Consider the following 19,061-nt stretch of genomic DNA (forward strand, 5'->3'; position numbering starts at 1 on the left):
AATAAAACAGCATTTCCACAAAATAATCTGGAGACTCAAATATGGAGAATGAGTAGCAGAGTGAAAGGAATGAGTACAGGTGGTGGTGGTCATGGTAGTTTTCTTTAATCACAACTTTCTATGTGGTGAAGAGGGAAAATAATGAACTTCATGGAAGCCTGAAAAATTATTTTTCTGTATGACTTTTTCATCTGACTCCAATAACTTTAATTCCTCCCTCTGTAAGCTTTAGTTCTTTGTGATCTTTTGCTGTATAAATAATGTCTAATGATAGACTGTCATAAGAAAAGTACATTAATTAACAATAAAGGACAAAATTATAGACCCTGCCTTTTAAAATTCCCACTGGCTCAGAAGTGTATAACTTTTTAATCTGTTTTTTTGATTCTGCTGTATTTCTTCTCACATGTGGATTTCTCAGTCCCTTCTGGGCTGGGCTCCTTTGGGATACTCCCTCACGGGGAGTTCTGTTTATCTCAGTTCTCTGGGTCCAAAGAAAACTCCAAAGCTCATCAGGATCTTGTTTCTCGTGTTTGTTAGGATGTTATCACAAAACTTGGAAGGTCTCTCCAGACTTTCTGCACAAGTTTAATTCACTACAACCTGGCACACTTTGGGCTCTGATGGCACAAAATGGCCCTGAAATACACAGTTCTTTTATCTTTATACTCATTATTATCCAATTGACAATAGACACATATATTATTTTTCTTAATGACCCAATGACCCATCACCTGTGTGCTGCACTGCGACATTTTCTGTCCAATCACTCACTATTACCCAAAAACCTCTAGAAGAAAAAAATGAAGAAGAAGAAGAGACAACAGTCTAAATCCTTCATCTTGTCTTATGCTCTCTAAACTTTAACTTTTTCACCCAGTGACTTAAGAAAACTCTCTAATCTATACACTCACACTTTTAGCTTTTCTATCTAACTTTAACAGCTGTTTTCATGTAACACCATGAAAACATGCTCATGAATTTCATGTTATATGAAATTCAGTGTTCTCCTGGATGTTAGAGCCAGGCATCAGAGACAAGGGCACACACTCTGTGTCTCAGACTCCAGCAGAGGTGTCCAGCACTGTTAGCACCTCTCAGACCAAGGGATGAGCAGGGGTCTGCTCTGCCAGGGGTTGGATTTGAGAAGGGAACAGCCACATTGGGGCTCCTGCCACATCAGGTGCTGCTCTACCCCTCTGTGGCTGCCCAAATGCAGCTGGGTGGATGGATTCCACCAAAGGGCCTTCCAGCTGAGCCCTGGGCTGGGCTGTGGAAGGGTTGTGCCTCTGTCCATTTTGTTTGAGGAAAATGTGGCCTCTGAGATGCTCTTTCCCTCTCTTTTCTCTGCTTTCCTCAATTGCAGTGTGCTCAGAGAGGCAACAAAAAGGTGAATCAGCTGCAGAGATTTCAGCAGTCTTTCAAAGACAGAGTTGGTTCAGATGGAGGTTTCCAAATGCCAGGCTTGCTTCAGCATCATTCAACTTCATGAGCAGCAGAGAAAGGAAACAGCAATTCAATTCCTAAGCTGCCAGGAAAAGCTAAGCAGCTGAAGGGCCAGGAGAGTGGGGAGAGAATATGCAGGTGCAGAAGTGAGAAGGTAAATTCAGTTTGTAGGACTCTTCCTTCTTGGATATATTCCCATTTCCCATGTGTTTTTTTAACACACTTAATGGCTGCTAATTGTTTGTGTTAGAAATAATTAATAATAAACATCTACCTTAGAAACATCTTTCTCCACACAATGTTGGAATGGATTTAAAACACTTCTCTGATTACAAGTATTTCCAAATTTGAACTTCATTGAATCAGCAGCTCTCACAAGGAAAATCTCATTTATTGAGTAACAGTGAAGGAATCAGTGTTTACTCCCTACTTCTCTGTACCTATTTATTTATGCTAGGAAATCTTCAACTGTGAAGATTTCTCTGTCTGCTTTTGGCACACCCTAATTTCATAACAATTGCAGAATCCTTTTGGTAGTGTAATATTAGAAATTTCAATTTACTGATCACAAGTCAGAACTTGCCAGGCCATTAGTCATTCTGTGGAGAAGCCTGCACTGAAATTTGTCCAAGGTAACCAAATTTCCAATTGTCCTTTTGCGTGAAGCAATATAAATTTCATGTATGTTTTAACATGCCACATGCCTTGCATCTGCACCTAATAAATAAACAAGATAGACTAAAAATCAGAAAAATATTTAAAGGATTAATAATAATAATAATAATAGTAATAATAATAATAGTTATTATTATTATTATTATTATTTAGTAATTTGATGATGATTAATTAATGAACAATAATAAAAATACTACTCATAATAGTAATTTAATGATAATTAATGATAATAATTATACTGCTACTACTGCTACTAATAATAATAAATTATAATAATGATACTACTACTAATAATAATAATAAATTATAATAATAATGATACTACTACTACTACTAATAATAATAATAATAATAATAGTAATAGCTAAAGAGCTAGCATGTCAACATGTCAAAGCTGGTGTTAAGAACGTGTCTGAGGAAAACGAAGTGTGAGTGCAATGACCAAAACTGATCTGCAGGAACATTCTTTCCCCAGAAGTGGGGAAAGCCATACTACATCTTCTCCTTTGGGCATCACAAGTTTTCCTTAGTCCCTGTCTTCTCAGTGCCCACCTCCATGATAACACCATGATCTAGGGACACCACTAACCTTGAGAGGAATCCAGATGATATTTTCACCTGCTGAAGCTAGAAGTAAAAGCCAAATAAGTGGTGAGTTGTAAGCTCCTGCCAAATTCCCCTTTGTGTTTCCTTTTCCCCCTCATGTGCTTCCCACCTTTTTTTTTCTACTCCATTGTACTTAGCTGTCTAGGATTGCAGGCATGCAAAAATCCACAAGCCTGTGACCCAAAATTAAAGGCAAATCATAGCCTTAGCTCAGTGCTGTTAAATCTTTCCAGATCTCTAGGAAGCTAAGATCCATGTGCTTGTCTTCCTCAAGCAGCACATTTGCAGGTGAAGCTGGAATTGAAGGCCAAGGAAAAGACAGACTGGTTTCCCATTTGTATTGTTCCCTTTTGTCTCTCGTATGTATTCATGTTTATCTTGAAGAAAACAGGATCAAATTTTAACAGCAAGAGCAGCAGTCTGTTACTCCAACTAATAATTTCAGTTTCCTTTCCCCTTTTTTTCCCCAAGAGATGATTATTACCCTGAGTATATAAAAGAGTTTTGTTTTCTTCATTATAACTTCTCTCTACTAAAAGAGAAAAAGATAAAGGATACTATTAAAATTAAAGCCTTACTTAAAAAAATAGTTTAGAAACTGCTTTAACCTTTCTCTTTAAAACAGATTTTCAGAGGTTCATTATTAGTCATTCACCATGGACTGAGCATGTCCAAGACTATATTCAAAATATCTAGCCTCGATTTAGTGTTCCAATAACTGCCTCTATGAACAGTGTTATCTCTGTAGAACAATTTATGTCACTGCTGTGAATAAAGCAATACTTATCCACATTATGCCTAAGTCTGGATCACGTTCTTTTTCCTCTCTATGAAGTCCTTAGAAGATTATATTCAAGTGCTCAAAATATTTTCTTTATTCCTCGTTAAATGGGAGGAACCATAGGCATTTCTAGACATTAGTACCTTTCTGCAGCATCAAGTGTTCACAGAAAATAAAGATTACTCATGTTAATAGAGACTTAGCATTGGGGTTTGCTGCAATCCAGAGTATGAAAAGGCTGCAGGCTGGGACAGACCTGAGTCTGTGTGTGGCTCTCAAAAGCTGATGAATGAATGTTTATTCTGTGTCCACAGCCTCGCTACTTCAGGCAGGGATTTCACCAGATCAGACATAAATAAGCAGCTTTCAGAATTTGATCAGTAGTTCTCTGGGACTCATCCAAAAGGTCTGGTGTGCACCAGGAACTGATGATTTTGAGTCAAAAACCTTTTCCAGCTGAATTGCTGGAGTTGTTATCTTTTAGAGTCAATGCAGAAATGTAATGCTTACAATACATGTAATGTAGTCATCATTACATTTAAGACTGTAAAGTTTCTTCTTTAACTGTGCTTGGGATTTGATATTTATTTCTAGACCTGATAATAAAAGCATTCACAACAGGAAAGTTTAAAAAAAATGGGAGAAAAAGGGAAAAATTAAATGTTCTTTTTGTTAGGGTTTCCTTTGGAGCTGAAAAATTCTCTTCCTTTCTTAGCACAAACACATTACATTTTTGTTTTGGAAAAAACTCTTTTTGTCTCACAATATGAAAAAAATCTTGAGGGATTTTTATTGATTTCATTCCATTTTTTTATGTCTTTCTCCTGAATTGTTTCCAAACCAGAGCTCAGCTTCTCACCTCTAAGTTGTTGCTGTGCTGCGTTCTGATATATTGTCCCTATATCCAGAGGCTTTTTAATCAAGAACAATGTTTAAACAAGAACAACACCCCAGTTCTTCACAAAAAGTAGACAGAAGTTACCAAGGCATTATAAACCATATAGGAGAAGAGACATTTTTGATACCAGGACAGCAGATTTTTATGTTGCTTTCAAGGGATAGTCCATAGGATTCTTCAACTAGTAGGAGGAAACAATCCAGTAAATATTGGTGTTTGGAAACTGCATCTCACCAGCATATGAATTACAGCCTTCTCATGTTTTGCCTATTTCTTATTGCAGTAGTAATCTAATGAATGCTGCTTAGCATTTTACCTAAAGGTCAAATGGGGTTTTCTTCTGTAGTTTTGGTTTTGGGGTTTTGTGTGTGTGTGTCCTAAACTGTATTCAGGACCTTGCTCTTTTTTTTTTTTTTTTTTCTTTCTTTTTTTTTTTTTCTTTTTTTTCTCTCTGAAAATAAGTTGGAAAGGAAAAAATCAAGCTCCATTTCTCAAAATTATTTTTAATCAGCCAAAAGGGTCATAGGCTTTCATTCCAAATTCTGTTCAACCAGATATTTGTCATGTTTTACCTGGAGAAAAAGTGTACAGGTCAGAGAGAGTGTTTAACATGTACTGAACTGACATCATCTGTTGGTGCAGTAACAGCAAAGTCCCTGCTCTGTTGGAAGATCTGGAAATAAAATAATATGTGAATTGTAACACTGGACTGAGAAGAAAATGTAAGTGGGTTTCTGTAAGGAATAAGCTACTAGGTGTGTTCACTAACACTTCCAGGATTGTGGGGATTGTTCTGTTTCTCACTATAGGTAGAATTTATTCCTTCAGACTTCCTGTACAAGGAACAGGAATCTGTCAGAAATAAGCATATCTGGCAGCTGGGGTTAAAGTTCACTTCCCTTGCTCTCATCTCATTTCTGCAAGTCAGATTTCTCCTCACCTTCAGTGAGTGAGAGGCTGATGGCAAATAATTTCACAGCAGAAATAAATCACGAGGTTTGAGTTGTGAGATTATTAATCTTGGTCAAGGTTCACTTTGCAACGTGGTCCATTCATTGTCTCTTACATACTGGGTCTGCCTGAGACACCCTTCTAGAAAATAGGTTTTGATGTAGCTGAAACTGTGAATCTGCTGTAGGAAGTGCGTGGCCTGTGCTTTGTAAATCAGTGAAACACCAGTCCTTCCTCAGCTGAGATTTATTAAAAGCCATAAAAAGCAGTAAAAGTTCCCTGGCTTCGTGAATGGATGATATAATTTCAGCCTACCATATCCTATTCAGCAGCTCATTAAAATACAGTGAGAAAATGCTGAACAAGTTTTGTGAGTAATGGATGTTTACAGACTACCCAAGATGTTTCTCTCTAATTCAGTTAATTGCTACTGGTCCTAATGACTGAAGAATGGGGCTTGGAAAAGGGTTGATTCTGGCACAGAAACCACAGACTGTTTTATAACTGAGAGCTAGCAAGAATAAGAAAATTAATGTTGAAAACATTCCTGGACCTGCAGACCAGATCATACTTGGACATTTGTTTAAACCTGAGGAACTCTGTTCCTGAAAACATCTTCATTCTGTATGGCCTAATAATTAGATAATTAATGCTGAAGTTCATTTGTCTCCCTTGGCTAGCAGCTGGACTGATTGCCCCCCAGTTGTTCCATTTCTGCCTTCACTCCTCACATGTTGTTATAGCAGCTTGAAGGGTTGTGTTTGGCTTTGTCTGCTTGTCTGCTTTTTATGTATCTGACATCAGTTCTGAGACTCAGGCAAACCATGAGAATCATTTTTCTGCAAACATGGTCAATGGACAGGGAAGCTTGGATGTGATAAGCACCTTACATCTTAATCTCTTCCTTCTCTGGCACATGTAAATTTTCTGTTATGGAAAGTACTCCATTGTGTGTTTTCTCCTGACTTTATTATTTGGGAATGCTTTGCTCATGGAATATCCCCTTCTCTCTGTGGTTTAGCTGAGATAGAATACATTTCTTCTTGTTCTGGAGACAAAATCTGAGATGTTGCTTTACCACTTATAATATAGATTGAATTAAAACTGTACATTTTCACAGAGTCTGAACTACCATTTACCTTCTTTTGGAGAAAATGCTGAGAAATCATTCTATTCAATCTATTCAGAAATCATTGACTTCAATAGGCCAATTTTCATAAATAAGGGGTTTGCTACTACATTACATTTACCTGTCAGCCACTTTGAACAGATTGGAAACATGGAATCTCCCAAGGATCTGTTGGTCCTTAATGAAAATAGTGTGGTGCTTTTCAGATAAAGTACTGGTTCAAAGAATAGTCAGCTGATGTTCTCTTCTGGACCTCTTAATGTTCCATGTGGATCAGTGTGGGTAAGTTCTTGGCATGTAAAAGAATTCAGTGCAAATTAAACATTTAGTTTGCAGTTACTAAGTGTTTACACATCCAAGAGGACTGGGAATGAGAATTAAATGGTGTTCTAGGGAAAAAAATTACTACGTCCAAAGATTTTTTCAAAACCCTTCTGGTGAAGGATGACAAATGTTGAAAATACTAAAGAGGATAAATAAAAAAGGCAATTAAAGCCAGGTGGTGGACAGAGAGAGTAGAAGGACTGAGATTTTTTAACCTGTTGATCTCTAAAATGATTCAGTTTTCAAGACTACAAGGTGTAGTTCTCTAGCCAGTCCTTCATATGTGCAATAATTTCCTGTCAGTATTCTCAGAGGCAAACCTCAGTATATGTAAAATTATTTAAATTTTATGTGTATTTCTGTTGTTACATAATTAAAATTTGTCTATTATGAAATGAAGATGAATTTCTTTGGACTGTTTGCAAGCCATTTTGTGACTGAATATTTCTGGGTAGTTGATGGTTTAAAGGTAAAAGGTATCAAAGAAGGAGAGTAAAATTCCTGACTGAAGATAGGGTGTTTTGGAAACATTTCTGTCAGGAAACTGAGATAGCTAAGTCCAGGGAATGATGATATTTGAATCTGATGCTGGGCAGGACTGCTGCACCTATCCCAAGTACAAAAAGTCTCAGGCTTCCTATTCCTGTGTTGTTTCTTCCTTTCCTTTTCTGTTTTATTGAATAGACTCTGTGAGCTGAGAGCTGCTGACTTCAGTGGCCAGGCAAGTCCAGGGAATGTGTCAAGAACTGTAACAGGTGGTGAGAGTATGTTCTTGATCATGTAGAAAAATGTGAGTTAGAAGGGTAAAAAAAGGAGAATTTGTGGTTCTCCCCTTGGAAAAGACAAATCAGCCTGATCTTGGAGCAATGCAATGTACTCTGACACTTTCTCTCTCAGCCTAGCCAATGCTTGAGAAATGAGTGCCCTTAACAGCTCTCTTCACTTGATGGAGGCTGCCAGGACTGGGGATTTGAATTTACACTGGCAATCAGGCAAGCTACTCCAAAAACAGAGAAAGAAGATGGATAAATGCCAGTAATTTCGGGGGTGGGGGGGGGAATAAATAAAAAAATTAATAAAATTTAAAAAAAATAAAATAACAGTACTGCAGAGCTGAAGCCAGAGGACGTGACATAAATAAAGGTGTGGTATAAGTTAGGGTACAGCCTGCATTTCATATCTATTTGTATAATGTATTTCAGTGTCCATTTTTTTTGTAATATTACCACCATTCCATGACCACCTGAATGCTGTCTTTTTCTGATTGTGGCTGCTGTTTTATATGTTTTATTAATTGTTTACCTACAGTTGCAACAGCTTTATATTTAACCAGTGCCTTTTCTCCCTTCTACTGCTGCCTTGCCAGTTCCCTTGAAGTAAGTAGCTACTTAGCTGCTGAAATGACAAAATACCTACTGAATAAAAATCCTTCCAGCACAAAAATTCAGAGACTGAAATGGCATATCTGAGGTACATAGTAGCTTGCTGAAGTTGAAAATGCTTACTTTGAAAATGCCTTAATTTGAAAATGCCTTAATTTGAAAGCACTGTAGTGAAAGTCTGTTAATGATACACCAGAAATGAGCTAAGGCTGGTTTCAGAAGCACAGATGGCTAATTGGCTTCAGTTGTACGTTATGTCATTTTAATTAAATTTTATTAGGAGGCATTTCAAAGCCATAAATGATGGTTTAGGATAAATATAGTTCTTTATAAATGACCTATTGCTAACCTTTATTTATTCTTCTGTCTCCTCTCAGTGTTAATAGAGGCTGCTGTGACTGAGCTCTCCATGGCCATCTCTCGCCTCATCCATGTCTACAGCAGCAGCTTTGATGCCAATTTCCAGCTTGCCAGCACACCCAGGAGCCCTTTATGTGCAGACATCAGCCTAAATTCCCAGCTGAGCTTCACTGTTTGTGCTGCCCATAACATCCCAGAAGCCTGGGTGAGCAGGTAGGAGGAGCTGCAGTAAGGGTTCAGAAGATGTGTTGTGTTGTCTCTTTGGCAGGAGTCATTTTTCACAGACACCAGCTCACCTCTCCTGCTTTGGTGGTGGTCCTACACCAATGTTAGAGGCTGTGTGATGCACACCAAGGGTGTTTGGGGTGGGGCTTGGTGTGGTCTCTGCAGGACAAGGAGCTGGAAGGGCTGGAGGCCCAGTTAAGCAGAGAGGTGTTTTTGTTTGAAGCTCAGTGAGGCTTTCTCGGCAAATTTTGCTCTTGGTGTGTTCAAAGCATGTCATGTGGCCAAACAGCTGAATTGGTGATGCCCTTCAGAGATGTGATTAAAGTTTAGAGATCCAAGTATTCCTACTATCAGCATAGCACAGGAGAACAAATGGATGCAGCCTGAGTAGAAAAAAGAGATAACATAATAAAAAGATAATAGAAATATTCTCTTCTGCATTGCTGATTTGGTACAACTAGTCTTGTCAAGCCTGAGCAAAACTGGTGTTCTCTTACAACTCCAGTGTGATCAAAGGGGGACAGGTGAACACAGTCTGGTAGAGTTATTTTTATGAGTCAAAAAACTGTTTTCAAAGTTTTTTAATTTTCCCATTGCTCCCTCTTTACCTTCAGTCCCAAATGACTGTGGAATCATTTGCATTATACTGTCAGCAAGAGACTGTACTTTACAGCATTGCCTGTAATTAGCCATTTAACAAAAATCTGAGACTTTGCATTAGTTAAGGTAAGAAATACAGAGCTATAATGACTCTCCTGGTTTCAGATGTTTATACCATTCCCACTGCTTTTTATGTTTTACCAGAAAAATGTGATATTACCCATAGCCTAAAGGCCACTGATGACTTCAATGCTATGTTCAAGCACATGAAAATGAGAATCTTTCTTCCTCTTAATCTCCCTTTCCAGTTTTTCCAATATTCATAACTAGCATGGACTTCTTAACATAAACTGCTGCTCTTGGTTTCCTCAAGTTCTTTTATTGAAATTGTTCACATGCATGTTCCTCAGTCTTATTTTTCTGCACTGCATGAATTATGCTGGCAGTGTCATGGACATCATGTTCCCTTTCCAAAAGTTATAAGTTATGACCTTGCAGCTGTTTTAACATGTATTTTAAGATGTCTATATTCCTGCATATGTATAATGTATAAAATGTATTCTATAAGAAAGTATACACATTATAACATATATTATGTATCAGTACTTTTGTTTAAATAGCAGAACTTAATGATTTGATTGAATTAAAACTTTTTATTTCCTGAACTATCCTCCAACTCCTTGTAAAGTTGAGGCTCTAAGGGAAGTATTTCCTAGTTCTACAAGGTAATTTTTTCTTCTCTGAAATGGCACCCCATAAGTACTGCAGATTACAGATAATTTTCTTTCAACCTAAAAAAAAAATAAAAAAGAAAAAAGAAAAAGCAAATCTGCTTCAATAATTATAAAATATATTAGAATGTTCTGGAAGAGATAAACCATCATTCTTATAAATATGGTAAAGTCAGGCACCTTCAATTTGGGACTGCCTCACATTTCCTGTTCACATTTGTCTGTTTCCCACATTCATCATTCTTGTCCAAAATGAGATCTAAAGCTGAGCCTGGCAGGAAGATCTGGAAGTTACAAGACTAATTAGGAACATTAGTTATTTATAATCTATTTTGACTAATATTTTAAAAGATTTCAGTAAGAATAATATGAAACAGATATTCCCAGACCTAAATTTCTCTCTGAAGCTGCTCAATTCACTTTCTGAAGGCCAACTCAGAGGGCTTTAATGCTTCTGCTGTAAAAAATGTATATATTCCCTTGAGTATGAATCTGGTTTTTACAGATTGGGAAGAGAAAGAATAAATAGAATCATAGAATACCCTGGGTTGAAAACAACTTCAAAGATCATCCCATTCCATTCCATCCCTGGCCATGGGCAGGGCCCCCTCCCACTGTCCCAGGTTGCTCAGAGCTCCAGCCTGGCCTCGGATGCTTCCAGGGATGGGGCAGCCACAGCTTCTCTGGGCAGCCTGTGCCAGGGTCTCCCCACCCTCACAGGGAATAATTCTTTCCTAATACCCAATCTAAATCTAACCAACTTCAGTTTAAAGCCTTCCCTTGTCCCTTCACTGCATTCCTTTATGAAATATCCCTCCTTTGGCTGCTGGAAGGTGCTCTGGTGTCTCCCTGGAGCCTTTTCTTCTCCAGGCTGAACAAGCCCTGTTTTCTCAGTTTTCACAGGGGAGATGCCCCAGCCCCCTGAGCATCTTTGTGTCCCCCTCTGGCCCTGCTCTGACAGTTCCATGTCTTTCATGTGTTGGGGGACCCAGAGCTGGATGCAGGTGGGAGATTTCTTGTTGACTCTATGATGAGCAAGTACCAACACTTCACTTATGTCCAACTTTTCATTTGCTGCCATAAGGAAAAAAAAAATTAATGTCAGAAACATGGAACAGAACCCAGACTTCTCTTTAACTCTGAACTTCAAGGAAAAAATATCAAAAAAACCTAAAAACCCCTCCACATACACATTAATATGATATGAATTATTATAATTCCTTTTCTCATGTAAGAATGGACTTTGATAAGTTCCTGAGTGGTTAAGTCCAAATATACTGTGCTTGACATAGTATATTACAATTAATTTTATTTTTTTTCTCTTTTGTAGCTACAAAGTTTTCTCTTTCTCCTGTTTACTAACTTATGCTGGGAAGACAATATGTCAAGTGAAGATTTGCAAAAATACTCCAGTTAAAAGATCCTTCTTCTTCCTGGCTGACTGGAATGAGAAGTGAGTTTTGGTCTGTGCTTGATATATGTTTGTCTGACAGATATTACACATCCAATATTCATTTAAAAAAAACCCAAAAAAAACCCCCACACATCTTTTTCTATGGATGTTCTTCTGAGCCAATTAAACTGCACAGAATTCACAGAAACTTAGAGAGATTGGAATGAGAAAGAAATAGGACAGCCAGAGGAAGGGAAATATAGGACTAAGGTAAGTCTGGTCTGACAGAATAAACTTTCTGACAATAAACTAAGCTTTTGTTCACTGGAAGTATCCAGGAGTGCTGGAACTGAAAGCAGATACAACCAAAGGCTGTATTTCTGTATTTCTTTTGAGGAATTCCACCTTTTGGATCTACCTTTAGTACATCTGCAATCCAGCTTGAGAACCTACTGTAACATTTCCTCAAAGTTCTTTTTTTACCAAGCAAGGTAAAAGTGTTGGTTTGGCTTTTTTTGCCAAAAAAGGTAAAAAGTGTTGGGCTTATTAGTTTGGGGTTTTATTTGTTTGTTTGATTTGGGGGGGGCTATTTTATTTGGTTGTTTGTTGTTTTGTTTTTTGGTTTTTTATAAGAAGGATCTACAGTTTTACAATGAGGACCTTAATTTGATACTGGAGTTTTAGGGTAAAGGATTCCTATTAACTGTTTGTCTCACACTCAAAAAACATTCATTTAAGGCAATGGCATGAAAATAAAACATATTTGCAATAGATGAGAGAGAAATACGCTTTTTTTTATGATTTGGTGGTGATATGGAATTCTTTCAGCTTCTTGAGAACGATATATTTGTAATCTTTGAAAATTTTGGTATTTTGCATCACTGTTTATTGTATTTTAAATCTGAAAGCAGCTTGATTACATTAGAACTGAACAAAGGCCACAAGTCTGAAAAGCTTTGATTTTTGGGTTGGGTTTTTAAATTACAATGGAATACAAAATGTAATTCATAACTTCTCTTTGCCTTTTTCTGTGACACATGACAGTTTCAGACTGGTCAAATGGAAGAAGAGCTTTTCATGCCAAACACATTTATCTTAGAGGAGGGATATAGGATAATTAGTATGTCTGTATATGATTAAGAAACAAAATGGATTCACTTCTGCTAAGTATCCAGTTAAGTTTAGGGCTTGACATCTGCTTTGGAGCCCCCATTTGTGTCCATAACATTTAAGTACATAACCCTCAGTTTTTTGTATGATTGGAAAGTAGCAGCTGTCCTTGTGTTTAAAAAAATCACATTATTCCCTTTCCCTCTATAGGAATTTTTACCTCATCCAGATTTTGGTCAAGTAGTTTCTTATGGTTCATATAGGCAGATAACATTGAAGTGTATGAGGAGGATTATATTTCTTATGAGCAGTTTTGGCTTCTAAAAAGTGGCTAATTCTTTTCTGGAATGCATGTTACAAAACATTTGCTAAAACAAAAGATAGAATAGAAATACATTTTTAGCTTAACTGAAGCAGAAACTCTGCTCTTCTTCCATTTCATGAAAGTGTAAAGCAATCAGACTGAAGCTTCAGGCTTTCCATTGAAACTTCTCCCTTGCAAAATCATTATTAAATGTGCACAATTCCACCAAAAGCTTATTGGAAAAAGAAGAAATTAAATATGCAAAATCCTTTCATAGGTCATAGATGCTTGTAAGAGGCTCCTAATGTCAGATTTAAAAGTGTGTGTAACATATTACTATCAGTTTGTAAGATCACCTTTTTACTTTTTATTGTTGCTTGATTTCCAAAAAAAAAATTTCAAAATCCATTTCAAATAGATTTGAAATTAAAAACCTGAAAATTTATATCAGTCTGGCAGGATTTTGAATATTTCCCTCAAACATTAAAGGTACTCCCATATTTTCTGTCTCAAACTGATTGACCTAGGTTTGTTTAAGACTCAATAAATGAGGGGTGCTTTTTTGAACCCCTTGGCCTGAGGTCCAGGCTGAGAATCTGGGGAACCAGGTATGCCATTATTTTTTGTGTATCCAGATCCGAGTTTTGCAAAGGAATAGTCAAAATAGAGATGCCAGGTGAGCATTTTCTATCAGCTACCAGCCTAAAATGGAGAGTAGATTTAGGTTAGATGTTAGTAAGGAATTCTTTGCTCTGAGGGTGCTGAGACCCTGGGACTTGCTGCCCAGAGAAGCTGATCACAGCTGTAAAAAATGCATGTGGTAAAAGGTCACCAGGAAGAGCATCCAGTACGTCAGCAATTCAGATATTCTGTGTATAGCTATGGATCACTCAGGCCATAAAATGAACCTGGCTAATTCAAAATGAGTTCTGGTCTCATATTAGGATTGATTTGAACAGAGGAAGAAGAAATTGCAAGTAGTGTTTTGGTGATTAGGTTGAGAGCTTCTGCCAAAGACAAGGCTAGCTTTATTCACTGATTTTCATGAATTTAGTTTCTATTTTCAAGTGCTTTAACCAGTTAATGTCTTAATTTGAACTTGATGGGTTTTATGTATAAATATGAGCTTCTGTTAAAGTCTTTTATCATATTTAATCCTTCCCAGAAAGTTCTCAGAAACAATGTGAATAATTTGGTACCTAAGAATGTTGCCTTGTGTAGTGCTTCTTCTGTTTGTTATTTTTTGAGTCTAGTTTTGCTTTAGAACTTGTATATTACCTTTGGGAAGTGTGATTGTCTTCTTGGTGCGGAGTCCAAACAGGCTGGTACCATTTAGCTTATAATGTGTAAAGTCCAAATTTCCCCCCTTATTTTCCCATCAGTTTCATTTTTCAGTGGCTGAGATCTCTTAGTTATTTTCTTTGGTCTTAGCTGGTTACTCTTAATGTATTTATTTCACCATCTCCTCTTTTTCCAACCTTCATAATTTATGTTAAACCTACAGACACGAAGTATGGAATTAACATTAAGCCTACCACTCATCACCTCAGATCCTTTCTTGGCAGTAGGTTTCCCTCTTCTCCATATTTTGTTTGGCTTTTCTGTTTTGTTTCCATTCTCTCAGGGCACATCCTGGGTTTCCCCAGAGCTCTTGTGTGCTGAATTATTTTAGGAAACAAGTGGTATAACTTTATCTGATATCTGTGAATGGCACTTTCTCAGTGAGCAGCTTCTTATTTCTGGCCAGGGTTCCATCCCCTTCTTCTTAGTCACCCTCAGTCACAAAGGGTGACACCAACTGGGTAAATTCAGACAGGCATTAATTAAAGTTCTTAAAAGCAGATATTCCCCTTTTTTTGCATATGACATGTCTCCAGAAGGGAAATTTTGGTCCTCTTTGGCCCATACTTTAACTCTTGGGATGTGTAACTTGTCAGAGTTTCCAGGCTCTTTTCCTGCTAGAAGTAGGAAAAATGTGTCCTGGGCAAATTCTGGCAAGCATTTGCTTTCTCCAGTGATGATCCTGAGAGTTTTTCTTTACTGCTTGAGGTTCAGACAAAGTGTTAGCAATTGTCTGTATCACAAAATGCAGGTCTTGATATTTTATTATTGTCTCTTCAAATCATGAATCGTTCTTTAAAGTTAATTCTGTCAAACATTTTTATGTAACAAGTGTTGTTGACCTCTCAGTGAAAAAGACAGAACAACCTATTTTTAGCAGGTAAACCAGTTCAGTTTCCCAATAACTGTTTCTAACTAATTATGAGTAAAGAAGAGTGCATGAGCCAGGGAAAGCAAACTTGAAAGCTTTAAATAGGGACACGTGGGAAGACAGTTGAGAATTGCTTCTCAATTCTGTTCATGGTAATCAGAAAGAGTGGGAAATGGCTGTCTTGCTTTGTTATTCAAAGGGGGAGGTGTGCACATTTGCATAATTTCCAAATGTTGGAAGACTGATGATCTGAAATTTTGACATTAATGCTAATTTGCAGTACTTCAGATTTTCAGCTGAAAGCCATCTACTTTCTCTCAGTAGCTCCTCAGCACATTCAAGGAAACTTTCTCAAATTCAATAGAAATTTGATAGATTTGGAATTAGGAGGAAAATCTTATGCTGATTTTTCCTTTTACTATTACCATGTCTTACTTCTAGCATCTATAATTCCTATGTTTTACAGGCTAATATACTTTTTAAATGCAGTTTCTACTTTTACTTGCTGTTTAAGTGTGACCATATCTTTTTAAAAATGCTGCATTGCATTCTTCTGTCACTCTATTACTCAGATTTATCATTTACTCTGTTTTCTTAATCTCCAGTTTATGCAGATTTTTTGTCTTTTTAATGACTATATTACCAATGTGGAATAATCCTTGTAGCTCCTAGCTCCTTATATTGACTTTTTTATACAGAAAAAAATCTAATTAATTTTACTCTCCATTTGAGAAATTCAAGTTTCCACTGAATATACATGGAAAAGGCCAGAAAATTATCTCTTCAGGAAAAAGATATGCACACATGTGGGTAATTACATGTGTGATCTCTCCATACAGCATGAAACTATCTTGCTTATTGGAATAATTTTGAGTTATGATTTTTGAACAATTTTTATAAACTGTATAAATGAACTGAATGACCAAGAAGCTAATGGTCAATGCAAAGTCGAGATGAATATTGATGAAACCTGAATATTCTCACTAAAAAATGAGGATCTGTCATTGCTGTTAAGACAACATCTACCTTTAAATTGTGGTTAAGAACTATCACACCACCAAAGCATGCCTGAACAAGAGAATGATTATCATACTCAGGAGAAATTCTTGGTTTTTTTAAATGGTGTTTTCCTCTGAAGACTCAAAACAGCCAAAAACTTCCGCTTTTCAATTCTCCCTTAACGGGTTGTTTATTCTGAAATAGCCTTTCATTGATAAGGTAATTCCAAAGCAAAGTTTAATTAAGCTTTTCCTGCCTCTGCCAGCTCTAGTAGTTACCTCTGAAGTGAATGACTTCTTATCTGCCTTTTCTCAACTGCTACAACTCAGGCTGCCAATACTCATCAATGGATTGAAGGGATCTGCATTTTCCTTCAGAGTGCAACTTCTGTAATTTATAGCTCAATATATGCGTTAGAGCATCTAGAAAAATGTAGAAAGAACCCACTTGTTGTAAAAATGCTCAATTTTTTTAACTTTTCTTTTTCTCTTTTCTGATTTTCTTTAAGGGTCAACTTCCCTCTACGAATAAAGGCTCTTCCAAGGGAAACGATGCTGACAATAAAACTACTGGGAGTAAACAGCACCTCTAAAAATACAGAAGTGCTTGCTTGGACATGCTCCCCGTTGTATGCAAAAGAGTAAGTTGGGTTTTGTGTGACCTTAAGAAAAGACCATTCTTGAATAGTGTTGCACTCAACCTGGGAGGAAGAAAAAAAGACAAAATTATTCACTTCAGGACCTCCTGTAAGACTGAAAAGGTCACTTAGAGCAAACTGCTTTTGCTGTACAAGTAAGAGCCCCATCCACTCCTTCCTTCCCTCCTTCCCTCCTTCCCTCCTTCCCTCCTTCCTTCCTTCCTTCCTTCCTTCCTTCCTTCCTTCCTTCCTTCCTTCCTTCCTTCCTTCCGCCACTTCCTTCCGCCACTTCCTTCCTTCCGCCACTTCCTTCCTTCCGCCACTTCCTTCCTTCCGCCACTTCCTTCCTTCCGCCACTTCCTTCCGCCACTTCCTTCCGCCACTTCCTTCCGCCACTTCCTTCCGCCACTTCCTTCCGCCACTTCCTTCCGCCACTTCCTTCCGCCACTTCCTTCCTTCCGCCACTTCCTTCCTTCCGCCACTTCCTTCCTTCCGCCACTTCCTTCCTTCCGCCACTTCCTTCCTTCCGCCACTTCCTTCCTTCCGCCACTTCCTTCCTTCCGCCACTTCCTTCCTTCCGCCACTTCCTTCCTTCCGCCACTTCCTTCCTTCCTTCCTTCCTTCCGCCACTTCCTTCCTTCCTTCCTTCCTTCCTTCCGCCACTTCCTTCCTTCCTTCCTTCCTTCCGCCACTTCCTTCCTTCCTTCCTTCCTTCCGCCACTTCCTTCCTTCCTTCCTTCCTTCCGCCACTTCCTTCCTTCCTTCCTTCCTTCCTTCCTTCCTTCCTTCCTTCCTTCCTTCCTTCCTTCCTTCCTTCCTTCCTTCCTTCCTTCCTTCCTTCCTTCCTTCCTTCCTTCCTTCCTTCCTTCCTTCCTTCCTTCCTTCCTTCCTTCCTTCCTTCCTTCCTTCCTTCCTTCCTTCCTTCCTTCCTTCCTTCCGCCACTTCCTTCCGCCACTTCCTTCCGCCACTTCCTTCCGCCACTTCCTTCCGCCACTTCCTTCCGCCACTTCCTTCCGCCACTTCCTTCCTTCCTTCCGCCACTTCCTTCCTTCCTTCCGCCACTTCCTTCCTTCCTTCCTTCCGCCACTTCCTTCCTTCCTTCCTTCCGCCACTTCCTTCCTTCCTTCCTTCCGCCACTTCCTTCCTTCCTTCCGCCACTTCCTTCCTTCCGCCACTTCCTTCCTTCCGCCACTTCCTTCCTTCCGCCACTTCCTTCCTTCCGCCACTTCCTTCCGCCACTTCCTTCCTTCCTTCCGCCACTTCCTTCCTTCCTTCCTTCCTTCCTTCCTTCCGCCACTTCCTTCCTTCCGCCACTTCCTTCCTTCCGCCACTTCCTTCCTTCCTTCCTTCCTTCCTTCCGCCACTTCCTTCCTTCCTTCCGCCACTTCCTTCCGCCACTTCCTTCCTTCCTTCCGCCACTTCCTTCCTTCCCTGCCTCCTGCCCTCCCTCCTTCCCGTAATTTTGCCAAAACTATTTCTTCTTCACAGTGGTTGATTTGTTTGTTTGTTGGGTTTTTTGTTTGTTTGGGTTGTTTTGTTTTGTTTTTGTTTTTCTGTTCTCACACACATTCATTCTGCTTAAGTTGGGACAATTAGTGGTGACCACAATGAGCCTTTTTCACTCTCCACACCACTTTAGAAGCTTTCTTCTCTTTTCTAACAACTTCTTTCTACACAGTACACAATATAACAGTGTTTTAAAGTTGCTTGTAGCTTGAATGTCTCTGCAGCTATGTATAAACAAAGATCCAAGGTAAATTTTCCGTGGTGCTCTGAATATGTTTCATTAGCACTGAGACATCTGAATTTAGACTGAGTCTTTGCAGTGATATGAATGTTTTATTTAGACTCCATAGCCCTGTGTGCAATAGAGGGATACATTCAAGCCCCAGAAGTTTCTGCATCAGCATCCCCCTCTAAGCTACAGCTCTTTCCTTATCTTGAGACATCTTGATCTACTTCTCTATATGCTGGCAATCACCTTTTAAAACAAAATAAAACAAAAAATCTGCATGTATTAATTTGCTATATTTGAGAGACCTTTTGTTTTCTTGAACTTTTAATCTGAGAGGTGTAGGAAATAATTTGGACTGGGCTAGACGCTTTTTCCATCTTTTCAGAGAAAATTCAATGTTACTCTGCTCTTTTGTGACTTCATGTTTAGAGCACTTAGCTTGAAGGAAGGAAAAAAGCATGAATCAAATCTCTGCTGCAAGGATTGCTGGGGCAATTTATTCAATGACTTTTCTTTCATAGTTAGTCTTAAGAAGGGCACTTCACTCTTCTCTTGTGTTTGT

The 19,061-nt window shown here is 38.3% G+C and overlaps 1 protein-coding gene across 1 annotated transcript in view; it reads left to right on the plus strand.

The window, feature by feature from the left end:
* Positions 1-19,061, plus strand: part of PIK3C2G (phosphatidylinositol-4-phosphate 3-kinase catalytic subunit type 2 gamma) — a 190,586-nt gene that overhangs the window by 40,305 nt on the left and 131,220 nt on the right. Inside the window, exons 11-13 of the mRNA XM_014256031.2 lie at positions 8,570-8,765; positions 11,439-11,561; positions 16,635-16,766. Of these exons, the coding sequence (XP_014111506.2) occupies positions 8,570-8,765; positions 11,439-11,561; positions 16,635-16,766 (451 nt within the window). The remainder of the gene's footprint in view (positions 1-8,569; positions 8,766-11,438; positions 11,562-16,634; positions 16,767-19,061) is intronic.

The sequence above is a fragment of the Pseudopodoces humilis genome, chromosome 5, assembly GCF_049639895.1.
Source record: "Pseudopodoces humilis isolate 2021_Gansu_Grassland_sample_001 chromosome 5, ASM4963989v1, whole genome shotgun sequence".
Classification (NCBI taxonomy): Eukaryota; Metazoa; Chordata; class Aves; order Passeriformes; family Paridae; genus Pseudopodoces; species Pseudopodoces humilis.